This window comes from Gallus gallus, chromosome 35 (assembly GCF_016699485.2).
Source record: "Gallus gallus isolate bGalGal1 chromosome 35, bGalGal1.mat.broiler.GRCg7b, whole genome shotgun sequence".
Taxonomy (NCBI): Eukaryota; Metazoa; Chordata; class Aves; order Galliformes; family Phasianidae; genus Gallus; species Gallus gallus.
Genome location: NC_052566.1, coordinates 448,120 through 467,800, shown reverse-complemented (window position 1 = coordinate 467,800; position 19,681 = coordinate 448,120). Strand labels below are relative to the sequence as shown.

The following is a 19,681-nucleotide window of genomic DNA, read 5'->3' as shown; positions in this document are numbered from 1 at the left end:
GGGTGGGATTTTAAGGCCGAAGGGCCCAAATGGGGCAACTACGGAGGAATAGGGGGTTCCGTGGCCTCAATATGGGCCCTTTTGGGGTCACGGGGGGGGGAGGGGATAGGGGGGATTTGGGGCCCGGAGCCGCACGTGCGGTTTGGGGGGAGTTGGATTTTAGAGGGGGGGGGGTGGAGGTGGGGGGGGGTGGGGGGAAATCCGCCCGAACCGGAGCCCCGCTGCGCCTTACCTCAGCGCTTCAAAATGGCGGCGGCGGGGAGGGCGCTTCCGGCCCGCGCGGCGTCACTTCCGGCAGTGAGCCCCGCCTCTTCCGGCTCGCTCTTCCGGCGGCCATGATGGCGGCGGCGTCCCCGCGGCTTCGGCCGCTGCTCCGCGCTTTGCGGGCCCAGGTGGGGAAGGGGGGGCTGTGTCGTCACGCGGGTGATGTGACGTCACGCGGGAGCTCCGTGACGTCACCTCGGCTTCGTTCCCCCCCCCCTATTCCCCCGCAGGAGCTCAGGGCGCCGCTGTGGGCCCGCTGCCACAATGGGAGGCGCGGCCTGGGCACGCAGGTGGGCCGCTGTGGGGCGATGTGGGGCCACTATGGGGCGGTGCGGGGGCGATATGCTGCGATATGGGGCCGCTATGGGGTGATATGGGGCGATACGGGGTGTCTATAGGGTAATATGGGGCGATATCGAGTGGCTGTGGGGCGATGTGGGGTGATATGGGGCCACTGTGGGGCGACGTGGGGCCACTATGGGGCGATATGGGGCTATATAAGGCCACTATGGGGCAATACGGGTCAGCTATGGGGCAATGTGGGGTGATACGGGGTGGTTATGGGGCGATATGGGGCAATATGTGGTGGCTATGGGACGATATGAGGTGGAAATGGGCTGATATGGGGTGATGTGATTGATATGGGGCATTGTAGGGCAGTATGGGGCCACTATGTGGTGATATGGGGCGATGTGGGTCCGCTATGGGGCAATATGGGGTGGTTATGGGGTGATATGGGATGTTGTGGGGTGATATGGGGCTGCTGTGGGGCGATGTGGGGCCCCTATGGGGCGATGTGGGGCTGTATGGGGCCACTGTGGGAAGATATGGGACAATATAGTGCTGCTATGGGGTGATATGGGGCATTGTGGGGCAATATGGGGCCGCTATGGGGTGGTTATGGGGCTGTGGGGCAGCAACGAATCCAGATGTGGGGCTATGGGGCTGTGTGTGGGGCTATGGGGCAGCTATGGGTCCAGCTGTGGGGCTATGGGGCTGTGTGTGGTGTTACGGGGTGGTTATGGGGCAGCTATGGGTCCAGCTGTGGGGCAGATGATCCCTTATGGGTCTCAGCCCCATAGATTTTGTTCTTTTATAGGCAACCGCTGTGCCCCCAACGTCACCCACGGAGCAGCAGAGCCCACTTATGGGGCAGGAAAGCCCACTTATGGGGCAGGAAGCCCCACTCGTGGGGCAGCAGAGCCCGCTTATGGGGCAGAACCCGCTTGTGGGGCAGGAAGGCCTCCATTTGGAGCCCCAGCTGGCACTTATGGGGCGGCAGGACCCCGTTGCGGCCCCCCCGAGCCCACTTGTGGGGCAGCCCCACGGATGTGTGGGGCCGGAGGAGGTCCGCTTGGAGGATTTGGGGTTGGGGGCGATGAGCCCCGTGGGGTTGGTGCAGAACCTCCTGCAGTTCCTCCACCTCGATGTGGGGCTGCCGTGGTGGGGGGCCATCGCTGCCGGTAAGGGGGCGCTATGGGGCTGGGGGGGTTCTATGGGGCTCTATGGGGGGGTTCTATGGGGCTGGGGGGGTTCTATGGGGCTCTATAGGGGTTCTACGGGGCTCTATAGGGGGGTTCTATGGGGCTCTATAGGGGTTCTATGGGGCTCTATAGGGGTTCTATGGGACTCTATAGGGGGGTTCTATGGGGCTCTATAGGGGTTCTATGGGGCTCTATAGGGGGGTTCTATGGGGCTCTATGGGGGGAGTTCTTTGGGGCTGGGGGGGTTCTATTGGGCTCTATGGGGGGCTATATAGGGGCTCTATGGGGCACGGGGGGCCGTATGGGGCTGGGTGGCCATCGCTGCGGGTAAGGGGGCACTGTGGGGTTGGGGGAGGTTCTGTGGGGCTGGGGGGGGTTCTATGGGGCTTTATGGGGGGCCATATAGGGGCTCTATGGGTGTCTATGGGGCTGGGGGGGCCCTATAGGGCTGGGGAGGGTTCTATGGGGCCGGGGGGGGGGTTTATGGGGCTGGGGAGGGTTCTATGGGGCTCTATGGGACTGGGGGGGGCTCTATGGGGCTGGCGGGGGCTTTATGGGGCTCTATAGGGGGTCATATAGGGGTTCTATGGGGCTGGTGGGGCCACATGGGGCCTCTATGGGGCTGGGGGGCGGTTCTATTGGGTTCTATGGGGCTGGGGGGGTTCTATGGGGCCGGGGGGGCCATATAGGCGCTTTATGGGGCTGGGGAGGGCTTTATGGGGCTGGAGAGGGTTCTTTGGGGCTGGCGGGGGATTCTATGGGGCTCTATGGGGTTGCGGGGGGCTCTATAGGGCTCTATAGGGGGCCATATAGGGGCTCTGTGGGGCTGGGGGGGGTTCTATGGGGTTCTATGGGGCTGGGGAGGGTTCTATGGGGCTGGGGGGGGCTGTATGGGGCTCTATAGGGGGTCATATAGGGGTTCTATGGGGCTGGTGGGGCCATATGGGGCTGGGTGGCCATCGCTGCGGGTAAGGGGGCACTGTGGGGTTGGGGGAGGTTCTGTGGGGCTGGGGGGGGTTCTATGGGGCTTTATGGGGGGCCATATAGGGGCTCTATGGGTGTCTATGGGGCTGGGGGGGCCCTATAGGGCTGGGGAGGGTTCTATGGGGCCGGGGGGGGGGGGTTTATGGGGCTGGGGAGGGTTCTATGGGGCTCTATGGGACTGGGGGGGGCTCTATGGGGCTGGCGGGGGCTTTATGGGGCTCTATAGGGGGTCATATAGGGGTTCTATGGGGCTGGTGGGGCCACATGGGGCCTCTATGGGGCTGGGGGGCGGTTCTATTGGGTTCTATGGGGCTGGGGGGGTTCTATGGGGCCGGGGGGGCCATATAGGCGCTTTATGGGGCTGGGGAGGGCTTTATGGGGCTGGAGAGGGTTCTTTGGGGCTGGCGGGGGATTCTATGGGGCTCTATGGGGTTGCGGGGGGCTCTATAGGGCTCTATAGGGGGCCATATAGGGGCTCTGTGGGGCTGGGGGGGGTTCTATGGGGTTCTATGGGGCTGGGGAGGGTTCTATGGGGCTGGGGGGGGCTGTATAGGGCTCTATAGGGGGTCATATAGGGGTTCTATGGGGCTGGTGGGGCCATATGGGGCTGGGGGGCAGTTCTACTGGATTCTATGGGGCCGAGGGGGGGTTCTATGGGGCTCTATGGGGCCAGGGGGGCCATATAAGGGCTTTATGGGGCTGGGGAGGATTCTATGGGGCTGGGGGGGGGTTCTATAGGGCTCTATGGGCCTGGGAGGGGCTCTATGGGGCCGGGGGTGGTTCTGTGGGGCTGGGGAGGGTTCTATGGGGCTCTATGGGGCTGGGGAGGGTTCTATGGGGCTTGGGGGGGTTCTATGGGGCCCTATGGGGCTGGGGGGGCTATATAGGGGCTCTATGGGGTTGGGGAGGGTTCTATGGGGCTGGGGGGGGCTGTATAGAGCTCTATAGGGAGCCATATAGGGGCTCTATGGGGCTGGTGGGGCCATATGGGGCTGGGGGGCAGTTCTATTGGGTTCTATGGGGCTGGAGAGGGTTCTTTGGGGCTGGTGGGGGGTTCTATGGGGCTCTATGGGGCTGGGGGGGGGCTCTATGGCGGCGAGGGGGACTGTTTAGGGGCTCTATGGGGCTGGGGGGGGTTCTGTGGGGGCCCTATGGGGCTGGGGAGGGTTCTATGGAGCTGGGGGGGGGTTCTATGGGGCCCTATGGGGCTGGGGGGGCCATATAGGGGCTGTATGGGGCTGGGGAGGGTTCTATGGGGCTTGGGGGGGTTCTATGGGGCCCTATGGGGCTGGGGGGACTCTATGTGGTTCTATGGGGGGCCATATAGAGGTGTTGTGTGGGGCTGGTGGGGCCATATGGGGCCTCTATGGGGCTGGGGGGGTTCTATGGGGCTGGGGGGACCATATAGGGGCTCTATGGGGTTGGGGAGGGCTCTATGGGGCTGGGGGTGGTTCTGTGGGGCTAGCGAGGGTTTTATGGCGCTCTATGGGGCTGGGGAGGGTTCTGTGGGGCTGGGGAGGGTTCTATGGGGCTCTATGGGGCTGGGGAGGGTTCTATGGGGCTCTATGGGGCTGGGGAGGGTTCTATGGGGCTGGGAGGGGTTCTATGGGGCCCTATGGGGCTGGAGGGTCTCCATGGGGTTGTATGGGGGGCCATATAGGGGTGTTGTGTGGGGCCGCCCCCCACGTGTGGGTCCGCAGGCACAGTGTGTGTCCGCGTGGCGCTGCTGCCGCTGCTGCTGAAGGCGCAACGTGAGGCCGCGCGCACCGCCCCACATCTGCCCCACATCCAACGGCTCGCACAGCGCCTGCAGGACGCGCGCAGGGGGGCGGAGCCGCAGAAAGGTGGGCGGGGCCTCGGAAAGGGGCGGGGCTTAAAGGGGCGGGGCCTTGGGAAAAGGGCGGAGCTGCACAGAGGTGGGCGGGGCCTCGGAAAGGGGGCGGGGCTTAAAGGGCGGGGCCTCGGAAAGGGGGCGGGGCTTAAAGGGGCGGGGCCTCGGAAAGGGGGCGGAGTCGCATAAAGGTGGGCGGAGCCTCGGAAAGGGGGCGGGGCTTAAAGGGGCGGGGTCTCGGAAAAAGGGCGGAGCCGCACAAACGTGGGCGGGGCCTCGGAAAGGGGGCGGGGCTTGTGGTGGCAGGGACTGGGAAAGGGGGCAGAGCCGCACAAAGGTGGGCGGGGCCTCGGAAAGGGGGCGGGGCTTAAAGGGGCGGGGCCTCGGAAAAGGGCGTAGCCGCACAAAGGCGGGCGGGGCCTCGGAAAGGGGGCGGGGCTTAAAGGGGCGGTCCATTCTCAGGGGGCGGGCCCTCACAGAGGGGTCTGGACATAACAGGGGCGGGGCTTAGAGTGGCATGGATTCAGAAGGGGGCGGGGCATCGGAAAGGGGGCGGGGCTTAAAGGGGCGGTACCTCTGAAATGGGCGGAGCCCAACAAAGGTGGGCCGGGCCTCACGAAGGGGGCGGGGCTTAGAGTGCGGGGGTCTTAGAAAGGGGGCGGAGCCACACAAAGGTGGGCGGTGCCTCGGAAAGGGGGCGGGGCCCCACAAAGCGGGCGGGGCTTAGAGTGGCAGGGAGTGAGAAAGGGGGCGGAGCCGCACAAAGGTGGGCGGGCCTAAGATAGGGGGCGGGGCCTCGGGAAGGGGGAGGGGCTTAGAGTGGCATGGATATGAAAAGGGGGCGGGGCCTTGGAAAGGTAAACGGGGCCCCACAAAGGGGGCGGGGCTTAAAGGGGCGGGGCATCGGAAAGGGGGTGGAGTCGCACAGACGTGGGCGGGGCCTCGGGAAGGTAGGCGGGGTCCCGGAAAGGGGGCGGGGCTTAAAGTGGTGGGACATTATGAGGAGGCGGAACCTCACAAAGGGGGCGGGGCATCGGAAAGGGGGCGGGGCCTCGGAAAAGGGAGTAGGGCTGCACAAAGGTGGGCAAGGCCTCAAGGGGGCGGGGCTTAAAGGGGCGGGACCTCGGAAAGGGGGCGGGGCCGCACAAAGGTGGGCGGGGCCTCGGAAAGGGGGCGGGGCTTAAAGGGGCGGGCCATTCTGAGGGGGCGGGCCCTCACAAAGGGGTCGGGACATAACGGGGGCGGGGCTTAGAGTGGAATGGATTCAGAAGGGGGCGGGGCATCGGAAAGGGGGCGGGGCATCGGAAAGGGGAGGAGGTGCACAAAGGTGGGCGGGGCCTCGGAAAGGGCGGGGCTTAAAGGGGCGGGGCCGCACTAAGCCGGGGCTCAGAAACGGGGCGGGGCATCACGAAGGGGGCGGGGCTTAGAGTGCCGGGGACTTAGAAAGGGGGCGGAGCCACACAACGGTGGGCGGGGCCTCGGAAAGGGGGCGGGGCTTAGAGTGGCAGGGAGTGAGAAAGGGGGCGGAGCCGCACAAAGGCGGGCGGGGCCTCAGAAAGGGGGCGGGGCCACACAAAGGTGGGCGGGGCCACACAGAGGTAGGCGGGGCTTCTGAAAGGGGGCGGGGCTTAAAGGGATGCAGGGGGCGGAGCCGCACAAAGGTGGGCCTCGGAAAGGGGGCGGGGCTTAAAGGGCGGGGCCTCCGAAATGCGGGTGGGGCTGAAAGGGGCGGGGCCTCACAGAGGGGGCGGGGCCTCAGAGGCGGGCGGGGCCTCGGAAAGGGGGCGGGGCCTCGGAAAGGGGGCGGGGCCTCGGAAAGGGGGCGGGGCCTCACGAAGCTGTGCCCCACAGCTGCCCGCGCCTACGCGGAGTTGGCGGCGTATCAACGGCGGCACAACGTCAACCCTCTGAGGGGGTTCCTCGTCCCCATCGTGCAGGTGGGGCGGGGGTGATGTGGGGCGGATGTGGGGCTGATGTGGGGCAGGGAATGGGGCCGATGTGGGGTGGCTATGGGGGATCTATGGGGTTGATGTGGGGAAGGGAATGGGGCTGATGTGGGGTGGCTGTGGGGGATCTACGGGGTTGGTATGGGGCTGAAGTGGGGCAGGGAATGAAGCTGATGTGGGATGGCTATGGGGCAGGTATGGGGCAGGGAACGGGACTGATGTGGGGTGGCTATGGGGGATCTATGGGGCTGATGTGGGGCAGATGTGGGGCTGATGTGGGGCAGGGAATGGGGCTGATGTGGGGTGGCTATGGGGGATCTATGGGGATGATGTGGGGCGGATGGGGGGCTGATGTGGGGCAGGGAATGGGGCTGATGTGGGGTGGCTATGGGGGATCTATGGGGATGATGTGGGGCTGATGTGGGGCGGGGAATGGGGCTGATGTGGGGTGGCTATGGGGGATCTATGGGGATGATGTGGGGCGGATGTGGGGCTGATATGGGGCAGGGAATGGGGCTGATGTGGGGCAGGGAATGGGGCTGATGTGGCATGACTATGGGGGATCTATGGGGTTGATGTGGGGCAGGGAATGGGCCTGATGTGGGATGGCTGTGGGGGATCTACGGGTTTGGTATGGGGCTGAAGTGGGGCAGGGAATGAAGCTGATGTGGGATGGCTATGGGGCAGGTATGGGGCAGGGAACGGGACTGATGTGGGGTGGCTATGGGGGATCTATGGGGCTGATGTGGGGCTGATGTGGGGCGGGGAATGGGGCTGATGTGGGGTGGCTATGGGGGATCTATGGGGATGATGTGGGGCGGATGTGGGGCTGATGTGGGGAAGGGAATGGGGCTGATGTGGGGTGGCTATGGGGGATCTATGGGGTTGATGTGGGGCTGACGTGGGGCAGGGAATGGGGTTGATATGGGCTTGCTATGGGGCAGGTATGGGGCAGGGAACGGGGCTGATGTGGGGTGGCTATGGGGCAGGGAATGGGGGATCTGTGGGGCTGATGTGGGGCTGATTTGGGTCAGGGAAGGGGGCTGATGTGGGGCGGATGTGGGGCAGGGAATGGGGCTGATGTGGGGCAGTTAATGGGGGATCTATGGGGCTGATATGGCTCTCTGTGGGCTTCTACGGGGCAGCTATGGGTCTCTATGGGGTCTCTGGGGTATGTATGGGTCTCTATGGGGCAGCTATGGGTGTCTATGGGGTATTTATGGGTCTCTATGGGCTATCTGTGGGTCTCTATGGGGCAGTTATGGGTCTTTATGGGTCCTTATGGGTCTCTATGGGATCTTTATGGGGCAGCTATGGGTCTCTATGGGTTTCTGTGAGGCCGCTATGGTTCTCTATAGGATCTCTATGGGTCTCTATGGGTCTGTATGAGTCTTTATGGGTCTTGGTGGCGTATCTATGGCTCTTCATGGCGCTCTATGGGGTCTCTATGGGTCTTTATGGGGTTTGTATGGGTCTCAATGGGTCGCTATGGGGTCTCTATGGGTCTCAATGGGTCTTTATGGGATCTCTATGGGTCTCTTTGAGTCTCTATGGATCTCCATGGGTCTCTATGGGTATTCATGGGGTCTGTATGGGCGCCCCCATGGGGCGGGGGGGGGTCGGAGGTGAGAGGTGAGGGGTGAAAGGTGAGAGGTGAGGGGTGAGGGGTGAAAGGTGAGGGGTGAGAGGTGAGGGGTGGGCGGCGGTGACCCCGGGGGGGTTCAGACCCCCATCTTCGTGTCGTTCTTTATGGCGCTGCAACAAATGGCGGCCGCTCCGCTGCCGGGGCTCAAAGGGGGCGGAGCCGCGTGGATCAGCGACCTCAGCTGCCCCGACCCCACCTACGCGCTGCCGCTGCTCACCAGCGCCACCATGTGGATGGTCCTGGAGGTACGGCCTGGGAGGACTAGGGGGGGTGGAGGGGGCTCTGCAGCGCCACCGTGTGGATGGCGGTGGAACTGCAGTCGTATAATGAGGCTCTATGGGGATATTGGCTCAGTAGCGCCACCGTGTGGATGGTGCTGGAGGTACGGCCTGGGAGGACTAGGGGGGTTGAGGGGGCTCAGTAGCGCCACCGTGCGGATGGGGGTGGAACTGCAGTCGTATAATGGGGCTCTATGGGGATATGGGCTCAGTAGCGCCACCGTGTGGATGGTCCTGGAGGTACGGCCTGGGAGGACTAGGGGGGTGGAGGGGGCTCAGTAGCGCCACCGTGCGGATGGGGGTGGAACTGCAGTCGTATAATGAGGCTCTATGGGGATATGGGCTCAGTAGCGCCACCGTGTGGATGGTGCTGGAGGTACGGCCTGGGAGGACTAGGGGGGGTGGAGGGGGCTTAGTAGCGCCACCGTGCGGATGGGGGTGGAACTGCAGTCGTATAATGAGGCTCTATGGGGATATGGGCTCAGTAGCGCCACCGTGTGGATGGTCCTGGAGGTACGGCCTGGGAGGACTAGGGGGGTTGAGGGGGCTCAGTAGCGCCACCGTGCGGATGGGGGTGGAACTGCAGTCGTATAATGGGGCTCTATGGGGATATGGGCTCAGTAGCGCCACCATGGGATGGTCCTGGAGGTACGGCCTCGGAGGACTAAAGGGGAGGGGGATATGGGGCTCTGCAGCGCCACCGCGCGGATGGGGGTGGAACTGCAGTCATATAATGGGGCTCTATGGGGATATGGGCTCATTAGCGCCACCGTGTGGATGGTCCTGCAGGTACGGCCTCGGAGGACTGGGGGGGGGAGGAAATGGGAGGGGGGCTCTGCAGCGCCACCGTGCGGATGGGGGTGGAACTGCAGTCATATAATGGGGCTCTATGGGGATATGGGCTCAGTAGCGCCACCGTGTGGATGGTCCTGGAGGTACGGCCTGGGAGGACTAGGGGGGTTGAGGGGGCTCTGCAGCGCCACCGTGTGGATGGCGGTGGAACTGCAGTCGTATAATGGGGCTCTATGGGGATATTGGCTCAGTAGCGCCACCGTGTGGATGGTCCTGGAGGTACGGCCTGGGAGGACTGGGGGGGGGGGCGGCTCTGCAGCGCCACCGTGCGGATGGGGGTGGAACTGCAGTCGTATAATGGGGCTCTATGGGGATATGGGGCTCTGCAGCGCCACCGTGTGGATGGTCCTGGAGGTACGGCCTGGGAGGACTAGGGGGGTTGAGGGGGCTCAGTAGCGCCACCGTGCGGATGGGGGTGGAACTGCAGTCGTATAATGGGGCTCTATGGGGATATGGGCTCAGTAGCGCCACCGTGTGGATGGTCCTGGAGGTACGGCCTGGGAGGACTAGGGGGGTGGAGGGGGCTCAGTAGCGCCACCGTGCGGATGGGGGTGGAACTGCAGTCGTATAATGGGGCTCTATGGGGATATGGGGCTCTGCAGCGCCACCGTGTGGATGGTCCTGGAGGTACGGCCTGGGAGGACTAGGGGGGTTGAGGGGGCTCAGTAGCGCCACCGTGCGGATGGGGGTGGAACTACAGTCATATAATGGGGTCCTATATGGGGATATGGGGCTCTGCAGCGCCACCGTGTGGATGGTCCTGGAGGTACGGCCTCGGAGGACTAAAGGGGAGGGGGATATGGGGCTCTGCAGCGCCACCGCGCGGATGGCGGTGGAACTGCAGTCGTATAATGGGGCTCTATGGGGATATGGGCTCATTAGCGCCACCGTGTGGATGGTCCTGGAGGTACGGCCTGGGAGGACTAGGGGGGTGGAGGGGGCTCAGTAGCGCCACCGTGCGGATGGGGGTGGAACTACAGTCATATAATGGGGTCCTATATGGGGATATGGGGCTCTGCAGCGCCACCGTGTGGATGGTCCTGGAGGTACGGCCTGGGAGGACTAGGGGGGTTGAGGGGGCTCAGTAGCGCCACCGTGCGGATGGGGGTGGAACTGCAGTCGTATAATGGGGCTCTATGGGGATATGGGCTCAGTAGCGCCACCATGGGATGGTCCTGGAGGTACGGCCTGGGAGGACTGGGGGGGGAGGAAATGGGATGGGGGGCTCTGCAGCGCCACCGTGCGGATGGGGGTGGAGGTACGGCCTGGGAGGACTAAGGGGGAGGGGGATATGGGGCTCTGCAGCTCCACCGTGTGGATGGAGGTGGAACTGCAGTCGTATAATGGGGTTCTATGGGGATATGGGCTCTGCAGCGCCACCGTGTGGATGGAAATGGAACTGCAGTCGTACAATGGGGCTCTATGGGGCTATGGGAGCTCTGCAGCGCCACCGTGCGGATGGGGATGGAAGGACACCCTTATAATGGGGTCGTATGGGGATATGGGTTCAGCAGCGCCATTGCGTGTATGGTGCTGGAAGTCCAACTGTATGGCCGCTTTTTAGGAGTCTCCATTGGGTCCTGGAGGTTTCCATTGGTACCTATAGACAACACCTACCCTAAAACATATGTTATATGGTTCTGTTGGGTCTTTATAGGGTTGTGTGGGGCTCTATGGAGTTCCTATGGGGCTCTGTCTTTTTCTAAGAAGCTCTGTAGGGCTGTTGTAGGGCTCCGTGGGGCTCCATGGGACTCTGTGGGGTTTCTATGGGGCTCTATGGGTTCCCTGTAGGCGTATAGGGGTCTGTGGGGTGTTCTTAGAGGTCTATGGGGCTCTGTGGGGTACCTATGGGGCTCTGTGAGGTTCCTATGGGGCTTTGTGGATCTCCATGAGGATTTATGGGGCTCTGAGCATCTTCATATAAACTCCATCCCCAAGAAGAAAAGGGGCGTGGCCACGGCTGGCCAATGACGTGCCTCCCTGTTCATCGAATATGCAAATAAGGGCAGCAAATGTCCAGACCGGAACTGACCAATGGCGTGGCTCGTTGTAGGCGGGTGGTGTGAGCACGGAGGGGGTGTGGCCGACACTGACCAATGGCATTCCTCGTTGCAGGCGGGGGCGGAGTCGGGCGTCAGCAGCCCCCACGCCGGGGCGGTGCGGGCGGTGCTGCGGGTGCTGCCCCTCCTCTTCCTGCCCATGACCGTGCACTTCCCGGCGGTGAGCCAATCGGGGGCCAGCGCAACCAGAAGGGGCGGGGCTAAGGGCAAAAAGGGGCGGGGTTTGGGTTCTGTGGGGGGGGGGAGTGCCAATCGGGGGCCGGCGTGGCCAGAAGGGGCGGGGCTAAGGGGTAGAGGGGAGAGGGTTGGGTTCTGTACGGGTGGGGTGAGCCAATTAGAAGCCAGAACAACCGGAAGGGGCGGGGCTAAGGGGAAAAGGGGCGGAATGTGGGTTCTGTATGGGGGAGTGGTGTGGGGGCGGGGCTTGAGGGAAAGGGGGCGGGGCCTTGTGCAAGGGGGCGGGGCATCGGGGCTAGAGGAGTTCGGGGAAGGGGCGGGTTGTAAGAGAAAGGGGCGGGGCTTGTAGGAAGGGGGCGGGGCTTTGCAGTCTGTAAAGGCGTCCTGGTGCTCAGCCAATCTCAGCCCTGCGATTCCGGAAGGGGCGTGGTTTGAGGCACGGGGAGGCGGGGCTTAGCTACTGGAGGCGTGGTTTGAAGCAAAAAGGCGTGGCTTAGGCGCCGTGGGCGTGGTTTAAATGCTTGGGGGCGGGGCTTGGAGTGGCTAATGCCATTGTGGGCATGGATTGATATGGGGGCGGGGCTTAGGCATTGTGGGCGTGGCTATATGAATTTGGGGTGGGGCTTAGACGTCAGGGGCGTGGCTTAGAGCCGGTGGGCGTGGCCAATCACATTGGGGGCGTGGTTTGAGGCATTTGGGCGTGGCTTCCTGCGGGTGGGCGTGGCTTAGCCGGGAAGTGGGCGTGTCCTCCCGCTGACCCCGCCCCCTTTTCGCAGGCCATCTTCGTCTATTGGCTGACGTCCAACACGTTCAGCCTATTGCAGACGCTGCTGCTGCGGATCCCCGCCATCCGCTCCGCCCTCCGCATCCCGGCTCCGCCCCCAATTCCCCCCCCGGACCCCACGGGGTCCGCCCCGAAAGAGGGGATCCTGCAACGGATGAGGAAAAGTGAGAGCTCAGGGAGGGGATTGGGGGATATAGGGATTTTGGGGTGCCTGTGGGGTTCTCTGGGGTCTTTATGGGGTTCTACGGGGCTGTGAGGGACCCTATTGCGCTCTGCGGGGCTCCATGGGGTCCTTTGTGGTTCTTATAGGGCTTTATGGGGTCCCGATGGGATTTTGTGGGGCTTTATGAGATTTTCTGGGGTCTCTATGGGATTCTGGGTGCTTCTGTAGGATCCCTATGGAGTTCTGTGGGACTCTATGGGGCTCTGTGGGGTCCCTATGCGGTCTGTGCATCCCTATGGGGTCCCTGTGTGACTTTGTAGGGCTCCTACAGGGTTCTATGGGGCCTTTTTGGACCTCATGGTGTCACTGAGTGTCTCTGTAGAGTTCCTGTAGGGTTCTATGGGGCTCTGTGGCTCCCTATGGGGTTCCTATGTAGCTCCGTCAGCGTTTTAGGGGGTTCTAAATGGCCCTGTAGGTCTGTATGGGGTCTCCATGGGGTCCTGTCCGACTCTGTAGGACCCATGCAGGGTTTTGTGGGTCTCTATGGGATTCCTTGGGGTCCTGTGCATCCCTATGGGGCACTGTGGGGCCATTCTAGGACACCATTCTAGGACACCACATTGCCCCCACGGTGGGTCCTATGGGTCCTGAGCGGGGCCTGCCGGCTATGGGGCGGCTGTGGGTCGCGCTATGGGGCAGTGACGGCGCTGTCTGTGGGGCGCTGTAGGTCTGGCCGAGGCCCGGGCGTCGCAGAGCGCCGAGAGACGCGAATGGCAGCGCCGGAACCACCTAACAATGGCGGCCAAGGGTGAGCAGGAAGTGACGTGATCAAACCGTCCCACACACTTCCGGCCGCGCTTCCGGCGCAGCTTACACACGTCACTTCCTGCCGTAGGGCCGCTCCGGCAGACGTTCGCGCAGAACCCGTTGGCTCCTCCCGCCGCTCCCGCTCCGCCACCCGCACCGAAACGACCCTGGAAGGAAACTTTGGGTTGAGAAAGGAGACAATAAAACAAAGACCATCGCGGTTCGAATACCGTTTGCTTTTTTTTTTCCGTTAACTCGGACGCTTCCGCTCCGCTCGGGGCAAAATGGCGGCGTCTAGGCAGGCACTTCCGGTTGGGGTGTGTCAAAATGGCGGCCGTCACTCCAGGCACTTCCGGTTCGGTTTTCAAAAGCGTTGCCGTCGTAGTTTGGCTTCCGGTCACTCCGCCGCGTCTTCCGGTCACTCATTTCATCGTAGCGGTTAACGGGTGGGGTTGGGGTTAAGATGGCGGCCCCCGCTTTAGTGGTTAAGGTGACGGAGGACACCGCGTCGCAGCCGCCATCTTGGATAACGCCACTTCCGCCTTGCATAGGAAGTACCTCACTCTGATTGGCTACTGCTCTCGAACTTCTGAAAAAGGGGGCGGGTCCAGCGGTGCGCATGCGCCGCCCCGCCCCTTCTCTCGTTTCATTGGCTGCGGGGAGCGGAAAAGGCGTGGCCTCCGGGAAAGAGCGCGGATTGCGCTGTTTTGAGCCGACTTTGGGGTAAAAGAAAAGCAAAGGGGGAATTTGGGGGGTCAGAAGCGCCAAATCGGGACCGGAAGTGGCGGCATGGAGCCGGAAGCGGAGCTGATGGGTGAGTTAAGTAGGGGAGCTTCGCTGGGGTGTAGTTAGACTGCTTTTCGTGTTTAGTTGGGGTTAATTAGGTGTTAATTAACTCGTTGCAGTGACTATGGCGCTGATTAATGCTTCACAAAACGAGCATTAATTATGGGGTCGTGCCGGGGCGTTCGTTAGCAGCGTTAACTAGGGACTAATGGACGTAATTAAGGGAACCTCGCATTCTAAGGGGGTCATAATGGGGCTAATTAAGGGCGTAATGCGGCTAATTGTTCCTTAATAGCCCCTCTCCCCATAGCCCCGCAGTGGCCCCGCCCCCTTTTGGACAAGCTTCGCCTCCACCCCGGGCTCAGCCAATTAGCAGCGGCGCTGGAGGAGAACGGACCAATCCCGGCGCAGAGGCGGGACTTGCGGCAGGCGGAGGCGGGGCTTGCGCGGAGCCGAGCCGCCTGGTTGGCTCAGGAGGCGCTGTGGGCGGGGCTACAGGAGCTGCTGCGGAAGCCCCGCCCCCCCGGGGCCACCCAGGTGGGTTTGGGGGGGCATTTAACCCCAAATTTGGGGCGAATTTGGCCATTTTTGGAGCTTTTCTGCCCCTTTGGGAGTTGGATTTCCCATTTCTGGGCTTTTTTCCCCCAAAATGCAGGGCAGAATTCCCCATTTCTGCCATTATTTGCCTTGATTTTGGTCCAGTCTCACCATTTCTCTGCCATTTTTCTTTCGTTTTTGGTGCATTTTACCATTTTTGCCCAAATTCCCCTTTCTTTCTGCATTATTCCCTTCCACTTACCCTATTTATACTCATTCCCATTTCTGGCTTTTCTCCCCCCAAATTTGGGGATTTGGGGCTCCTTTTGCACCCTTTTCCTCCCCTTCAGCCTCTGGCCGCCGTGGAAGAAGCGCTCTCATTGGCTGAGCTGCGCCGCACTGTGCCGGGATTGGCCGACCTTATGCCCCACCCGCCCGTAAGCCCCGCCCCTTTGTCCAAGCCCCGCCCCCTCCAACCCCATAGCATCCAGTGAAGCCCCGCCCCCTTCCTTAAGCCCCGCCCTCTTTCCTATGCCCACTTCCTGCTCGAAGCCCCTCCCCCTTGGCTCACCACATGCCTTTCTTAAGCCCCGCCCCCGTTAAAGCCCCGCCCCTCTGCTTAAATCCCACCCCTTCCCTTAGTCCCGCCCCCTTGTTGCCCCGCCCCTTTCCATAAGCCCCACCCGTTCCCATCCACCCTCATCCCATCACTCAACCCCTCTTCATTAAGCCCTGGCCCCCTAATTAAGCCAAATAGGCACGCCTAAGTCCTATCCATCCCTTCCCTAAGCCCCTCCCTCATTCAAGCCCCGCCCACCTTTCAAAGCCCCGCCCACTTTCCCAAGCCCCGCCCATTCACTTTAGCCCCTCCCCTTCCTAAGCCCCGCCCCTTCCTTCCCCCCCTTCCCTAAGCCTTTCCCACTGCTACGCCCTGCTCTCTCCCTAGGCTCCGCCCCCTTCCTTAAGCTCCGCCCCTTCCCTTGGTCTCACTTTTCCAAGCCCCGCCCCTTCCTAAGCCCCGCCCCTTCCCCAAGCCCTTCTCTCCCCCCAGGCTCCGCCCCTTCCTTAAGCTCCGCCCCTTCCATTAGTCTCACTTGTCTAAGCCCCGCCCCTTCCTTCGGCCCCGCCCCCTTTCCTTAGCCCAACCTCCTTGCTTTAGCCCCTCCCCTTTTAAAGCCCCGCCCCCTCCCCTAAGTCCCGCCCTCTCCTGCTCCCCCCAGCTCCCATTGGCTGTTCGGCGGCCATTGCTGGAGCTGCTGGAGGCCCAAATGGGGCTGAAGGTGGCGGAGCTGCAGCACTACAGCCACGGGGTCAGCAATGGGGCCGGCTGTGGGGTCGGCCATGGGGCCGGCAGCGTGAGGGAGGAGCTGCTGCAGGAGCAGTGCAGGCTGAGGAGGCTGAAGGAGAGGAGGTGGCAGCTGCTGGTGCTGCTGGAGAGGAACTGCAGGGGGTGTGTGCAGGTGGGGGCTATGGGGTCAACCGGGGGCTATGGGGGTATTGGGGTCAATGAGGGTATTGGGGGTATTGGGGTCAATGGGGTAATGCGGGCTATGGGGGTATTGGGTCATTGGGTCAATGGGGGCTGTGGAGCTATTGGGGTCAATGGAGGTATTGGGGTCAATGGGGGCTATGGGGTCAATGGGTGCTATGGGGTCAATGGGGGTGATGGGGGTATTGGAGTCAATGGGGGTTATGGGGTCAGTAGAGGCTATGGGGTCAATAGGGTTTCCCTATGGGGTCTCCCTATGGGGTCACTTAATGGGGTCTCCCTATGGGTTCTCACTATGCGGTCACACTACAGAGTCTCCGTATGGGATCTACTTATAGGGCATCCCTATGGGGTCTCCGTATGGGGTCATTTTATGGGGTGTCCCTATGGGGTGTCCCTATGGGGTGAGTTTATGGGGTGACCCACTGGGGTCTCGGTATGGGGCTGCCCCCAGGCGCAGCTGCGCTGCTCGGTGCTGTTGGGGCAGCTGAAGGCCCTGCAGGCCCAGCAGGCCGAGGTGGAGCGGTGCAGGGGGCGCTACCTGCAGGCCAAGGCGGCGGCCATGCTGCTCAAGGCGCGGTGAGTGACAGTTGCGCGGCACCGCCCACTTGGCCCACCGCCTCCTGCCATTGGTTGGTTCCCCTGTCATTTCCATCCCAAGGACCCGCCCACTTCCCTCATTGGTTCCTCCCATTGATTGCTCCTGCCCACTCCTCCCATTGGTTCCTCCCATGAGGTCCCACCCACGCTCCTCTCTGACTCCTCCCATTGGTGGGATTGCCCCATTGGCTCCTCCCACCAGTGGAGTCCCCCCATTGGCTCCTCCCATCGGTTGGCCCCGCCCATTCTGTCCATTCCCTCCTCCCATTGGTTGGATCCCCCCCATTGGCCCCTCCCACCCCCCCCAACGGCGGTGGCGCCGCGATGGCGACAGCGGCGACGTCGCTGCAGTGACGTCCCTGTGATGACGTCACCGTCGCGGCGATGACGTCACTGCCGCTATTACGGGATGTCGGTGTGCCGTAGGTTGGAGGAGCTGACGCTGCTGGCGGAGACGTACAGCCCGGAGCACCTGGAGGCACACAGCAGGATCAGGTGGGGCACAGACATGGGGACCCACAGAAACCCCATAGAGACCCATAGAAATCCCATAGAGACCCATAGGGACCCATATGGAAACCATAGATACCCATAGGGACCCATAGAGACTCATAGGGACCCATAGGGACTCATAAAGACTTGTAGCACCCCATAGAGACCCATAGAGACTCCATAGAACCCTCATAGAGACCCATAGGGAACCATAGAGATCCCATAGAGACCCATAGGGACCCATTGCGCTCCATAGAGCCGTTTAGGGACCCATAGGGACCCATAGACACCCCATAGAGACCACATAGACACCCATAGAGCCCCATAAACACCCTATGGAGCCCCATAGAAGCCCCATAGAGCCCCATCGTGCCCCGTAGACACCCCATAGACTCCCCATAGATTCCCCGTAGAGCTCCATTGAGCCCCGCAGACACCCATAGAGCTCCATAGACGCTCCATATAACCCCATAGAGCCCCATAGACAACCCGTAGAGTCCCATAGATATCCCATAGACACCCCACAGAACCCCATAGTGCCCCATAGACACCCTATAGCGCCCCATGGTCACCCCACAGACACCCATAGAGCCTCATCGCACCCCCATAGACACACCATAGTGCCCCATAGAGCCCCATAGACACCCCATAGCACCCCATAACCACCCCATGGAGCCCCATAGACACCCATAGAGCTCCGTAGACACGCCATAGACACCCCATGGAGCCCTATAGAGCCTCATAGACACTGCGTAGCGCCCCATAGACACCACATAGCGCCCCATAACCACCCCACGGAGCCCCACAGACGCTTTTCCCCCCCCAGGTCACACCTGCAGGCGGCTCTCAGCCGCACCCAGACGGAGCTGGAGGGACTGCGGGAGGCTCTGGGGACATTGGTGGCCATCGGACCCCATTTGGTGGCCACGGCCGAGGAGTACCGCCAGCTGAGGGACGACATCCGGCACCGGCAGTGGGCGCTGCAGCACCTGGGGGGACGGGGGGACATCAATGGGGCAGCGCAGGGACAGCCATAGGGCACCGGAACCTCCCGGCAATGGGATCAACCCCCATGGGCTACTCCCATTGGCTCCGCCCACAAATGAAGGCTTCCCATTGGCTCCTGTGATGGGTTGGGCCCACCCATTTTTCCCATTGGCTCCTCCCATTGTAAGGACCCGCCCACTCTCCTCACTGGCTCCTCCCATTGGTGGAGTCTACCTATTGGCTCCTCCCAAAGCTTGTGCCCACCCATCCTGTCCATTGACTCCTCCCATTGGTTGGTTCCCCTTTTGTTTCCAGCCCAAGGACCCGCCCACTTCCCTCATTGGCTCCTCCCATTGTTTGCACCCGCCCACTATCCCCATTGGCTCCACCCATAGTTAGGGCCCGCCCACTTTCCCCATTGGCTCCTCCCATTGGTGGGATCCCACAGTTGGCTTCTCCCATTGGTGGGAGCCATGGGACATTGCAGGGTCAGCCATGGGACCAAGGGGTGAGGATAGGAGGGGGTAATGGCAGCCTCTGGTTGCCATGGTGATGGTTGCCATGGTGACGGTTGCCAAGGTGATGGTTGCCATGGTGATGGTTGCTCCCAGATCTTACCCCAAATAGTGCCTTCTTCCCTAATAAAAACCAATGTTTTCCCCCAAAATGCCACATTTTGCCCCATAAATGCCCCAATTTCCCCCCCAAATGCCACATTTGACCCCCAAACCCCACATTTTACCCCAAATTGGGCCTTTTTCCCTAATTAAAACCAACGTCGTACACCAAAATGCCACCTTTTGCCCCACAAATGCCACCATTTCCCCCCAAAACCCCACATTTTCCCCCCAAGTCCCCCCATTCCCCCTATTTTACCCCAAAATGCCACATTTTACCCCCAAACCGCCCATTCTCCCGCTAACCCTCCCATTTTTCCCCCCATAATCCCACATTTTCCGGGGAGGAATCCCACGTTTTCCCCCAGACCACCACATTTTCTCCGAATTTCCCGTTTCTTCCCACCTCCTTCAGCCGAAATATCCATTTTTTTCCCCAAATCCCCCCTTTTTCGCCCCAATTTCCCGCCTTTCTCCTCACGTTGGCTGCGCTCCTCCGTCCCACCCCTCTGTGAGGCAACTCGTTCTCTGATTGGTCCAAGCTCCCGTCCATCTCGCACTTTCCCGTGGCAACTCTCATTCTGACTGGCCCGAGCCCCTGCCCATCTCTCCCCAACCGAGGCAAGACGCCGTGTGATTGGTCCAAGCCATCTGTTTCCCACCCCCCCGGTAGCAACACGCGCGCTGATTGGCTGAAGCAGCGAGCCCGCCTTCGTCCCCTCCGCGAGGCAGCGCCCTCTCTGATTGGCAGCCGCTCTCTCTTTGTCCCACCCCTCCTCTCCGTTATCGCGAGCGCTGATTGGCCATCTCCTAACATTCATCCCACCCCCTCCTGACAGACCCCGCGCGTTGATTGGCCTATCCGACCCTCCCCCTCTCCGATTGGCCTCACGCGCGC

General features: G+C 62.1%; 2 protein-coding genes and 1 long non-coding RNA gene across 7 annotated transcripts; 2 read left to right on the top strand and 1 right to left on the bottom strand.

The window, feature by feature from the left end:
- The first annotated feature begins 323 nt into the window (after window positions 1-323).
- OXA1L (OXA1L mitochondrial inner membrane protein) lies at window positions 324-14,083 on the top strand. Of its 4 annotated transcripts, XM_025146361.3 has the most exons (10): window positions 324-392; window positions 495-554; window positions 1,364-1,727; window positions 4,433-4,576; window positions 6,415-6,500; window positions 8,235-8,399; window positions 11,400-11,504; window positions 12,298-12,469; window positions 13,196-13,276; window positions 13,364-13,502. In XM_025146361.3, the coding sequence occupies exons 1-10, from the start codon at window positions 336-338 to the stop codon at window positions 13,462-13,464; spliced, it is 1,335 nt and encodes a 444-aa protein (XP_025002129.2). In that variant the 5' UTR covers window positions 324-335; the 3' UTR covers window positions 13,465-13,502. The 4 variants fall into 4 exon arrangements, with proteins under 4 accessions (XP_025002129.2, XP_040510936.1, XP_025002130.2 ...); XM_040655002.2 differs by lacking the exon at window positions 6,415-6,500 and having other exon boundaries at window positions 13,364-14,083; XM_025146362.3 differs by lacking the exon at window positions 4,433-4,576.
- LOC112531360 (HAUS augmin-like complex subunit 4) lies at window positions 13,949-18,833 on the top strand. 2 transcript variants are annotated; one of them, XM_025146364.3, is made up of 7 exons: window positions 13,949-14,089; window positions 14,372-14,598; window positions 14,949-15,035; window positions 15,819-16,058; window positions 16,542-16,666; window positions 17,114-17,182; window positions 18,006-18,833. In XM_025146364.3, the coding sequence occupies exons 1-7, from the start codon at window positions 14,065-14,067 to the stop codon at window positions 18,214-18,216; spliced, it is 984 nt and encodes a 327-aa protein (XP_025002132.2). In that variant the 5' UTR covers window positions 13,949-14,064; the 3' UTR covers window positions 18,217-18,833. The 2 variants fall into 2 exon arrangements, with proteins under 2 accessions (XP_025002132.2, XP_025002131.2); XM_025146363.3 differs by having other exon boundaries at window positions 14,357-14,598.
- On the bottom strand, window positions 16,549-18,145 carry LOC124417474. Its single transcript, XR_006932298.1, has 2 exons — window positions 18,013-18,145; window positions 16,549-17,159 (listed from the first exon to the last, which is right to left on the bottom strand). It is a non-coding gene; the product is annotated as an uncharacterized LOC124417474 (long non-coding RNA).
- Window positions 18,834-19,681: the final 848 nt, after the last annotated feature.

What these genes read in the sequence shown, in the direction of transcription:
- OXA1L (XM_025146361.3), top strand. Translation starts at nt 336, where the DNA reads ATGATGGCGGCGGCGTCCCCGCGGCTTCGGCCGCTGCTCCGCGCTTTG. An exon ending in GGCGCGGCCTGGGCACGCAG is followed by an intron (nt 555 to 1,363) that starts GTGGGCCGCTGT and finishes GTTCTTTTATAG; the next exon opens with GCAACCGCTGTGCCCCCAAC. An exon ending in CCTAACAATGGCGGCCAAGG is followed by an intron (nt 13,277 to 13,363) that starts GTGAGCAGGAAG and finishes TTCCTGCCGTAG; the next exon opens with GGCCGCTCCGGCAGACGTTC.
- LOC112531360 (XM_025146363.3), top strand. Translation starts at nt 14,065, where the DNA reads ATGGAGCCGGAAGCGGAGCTGATGG. An exon ending in GCCCCCCCGGGGCCACCCAG is followed by an intron (nt 14,599 to 14,948) that starts GTGGGTTTGGGG and finishes CCTCCCCTTCAG; the next exon opens with CCTCTGGCCGCCGTGGAAGA. An exon ending in GAGGCACACAGCAGGATCAG is followed by an intron (nt 17,183 to 18,005) that starts GTGGGGCACAGA and finishes TTCCCCCCCCAG; the next exon opens with GTCACACCTGCAGGCGGCTC.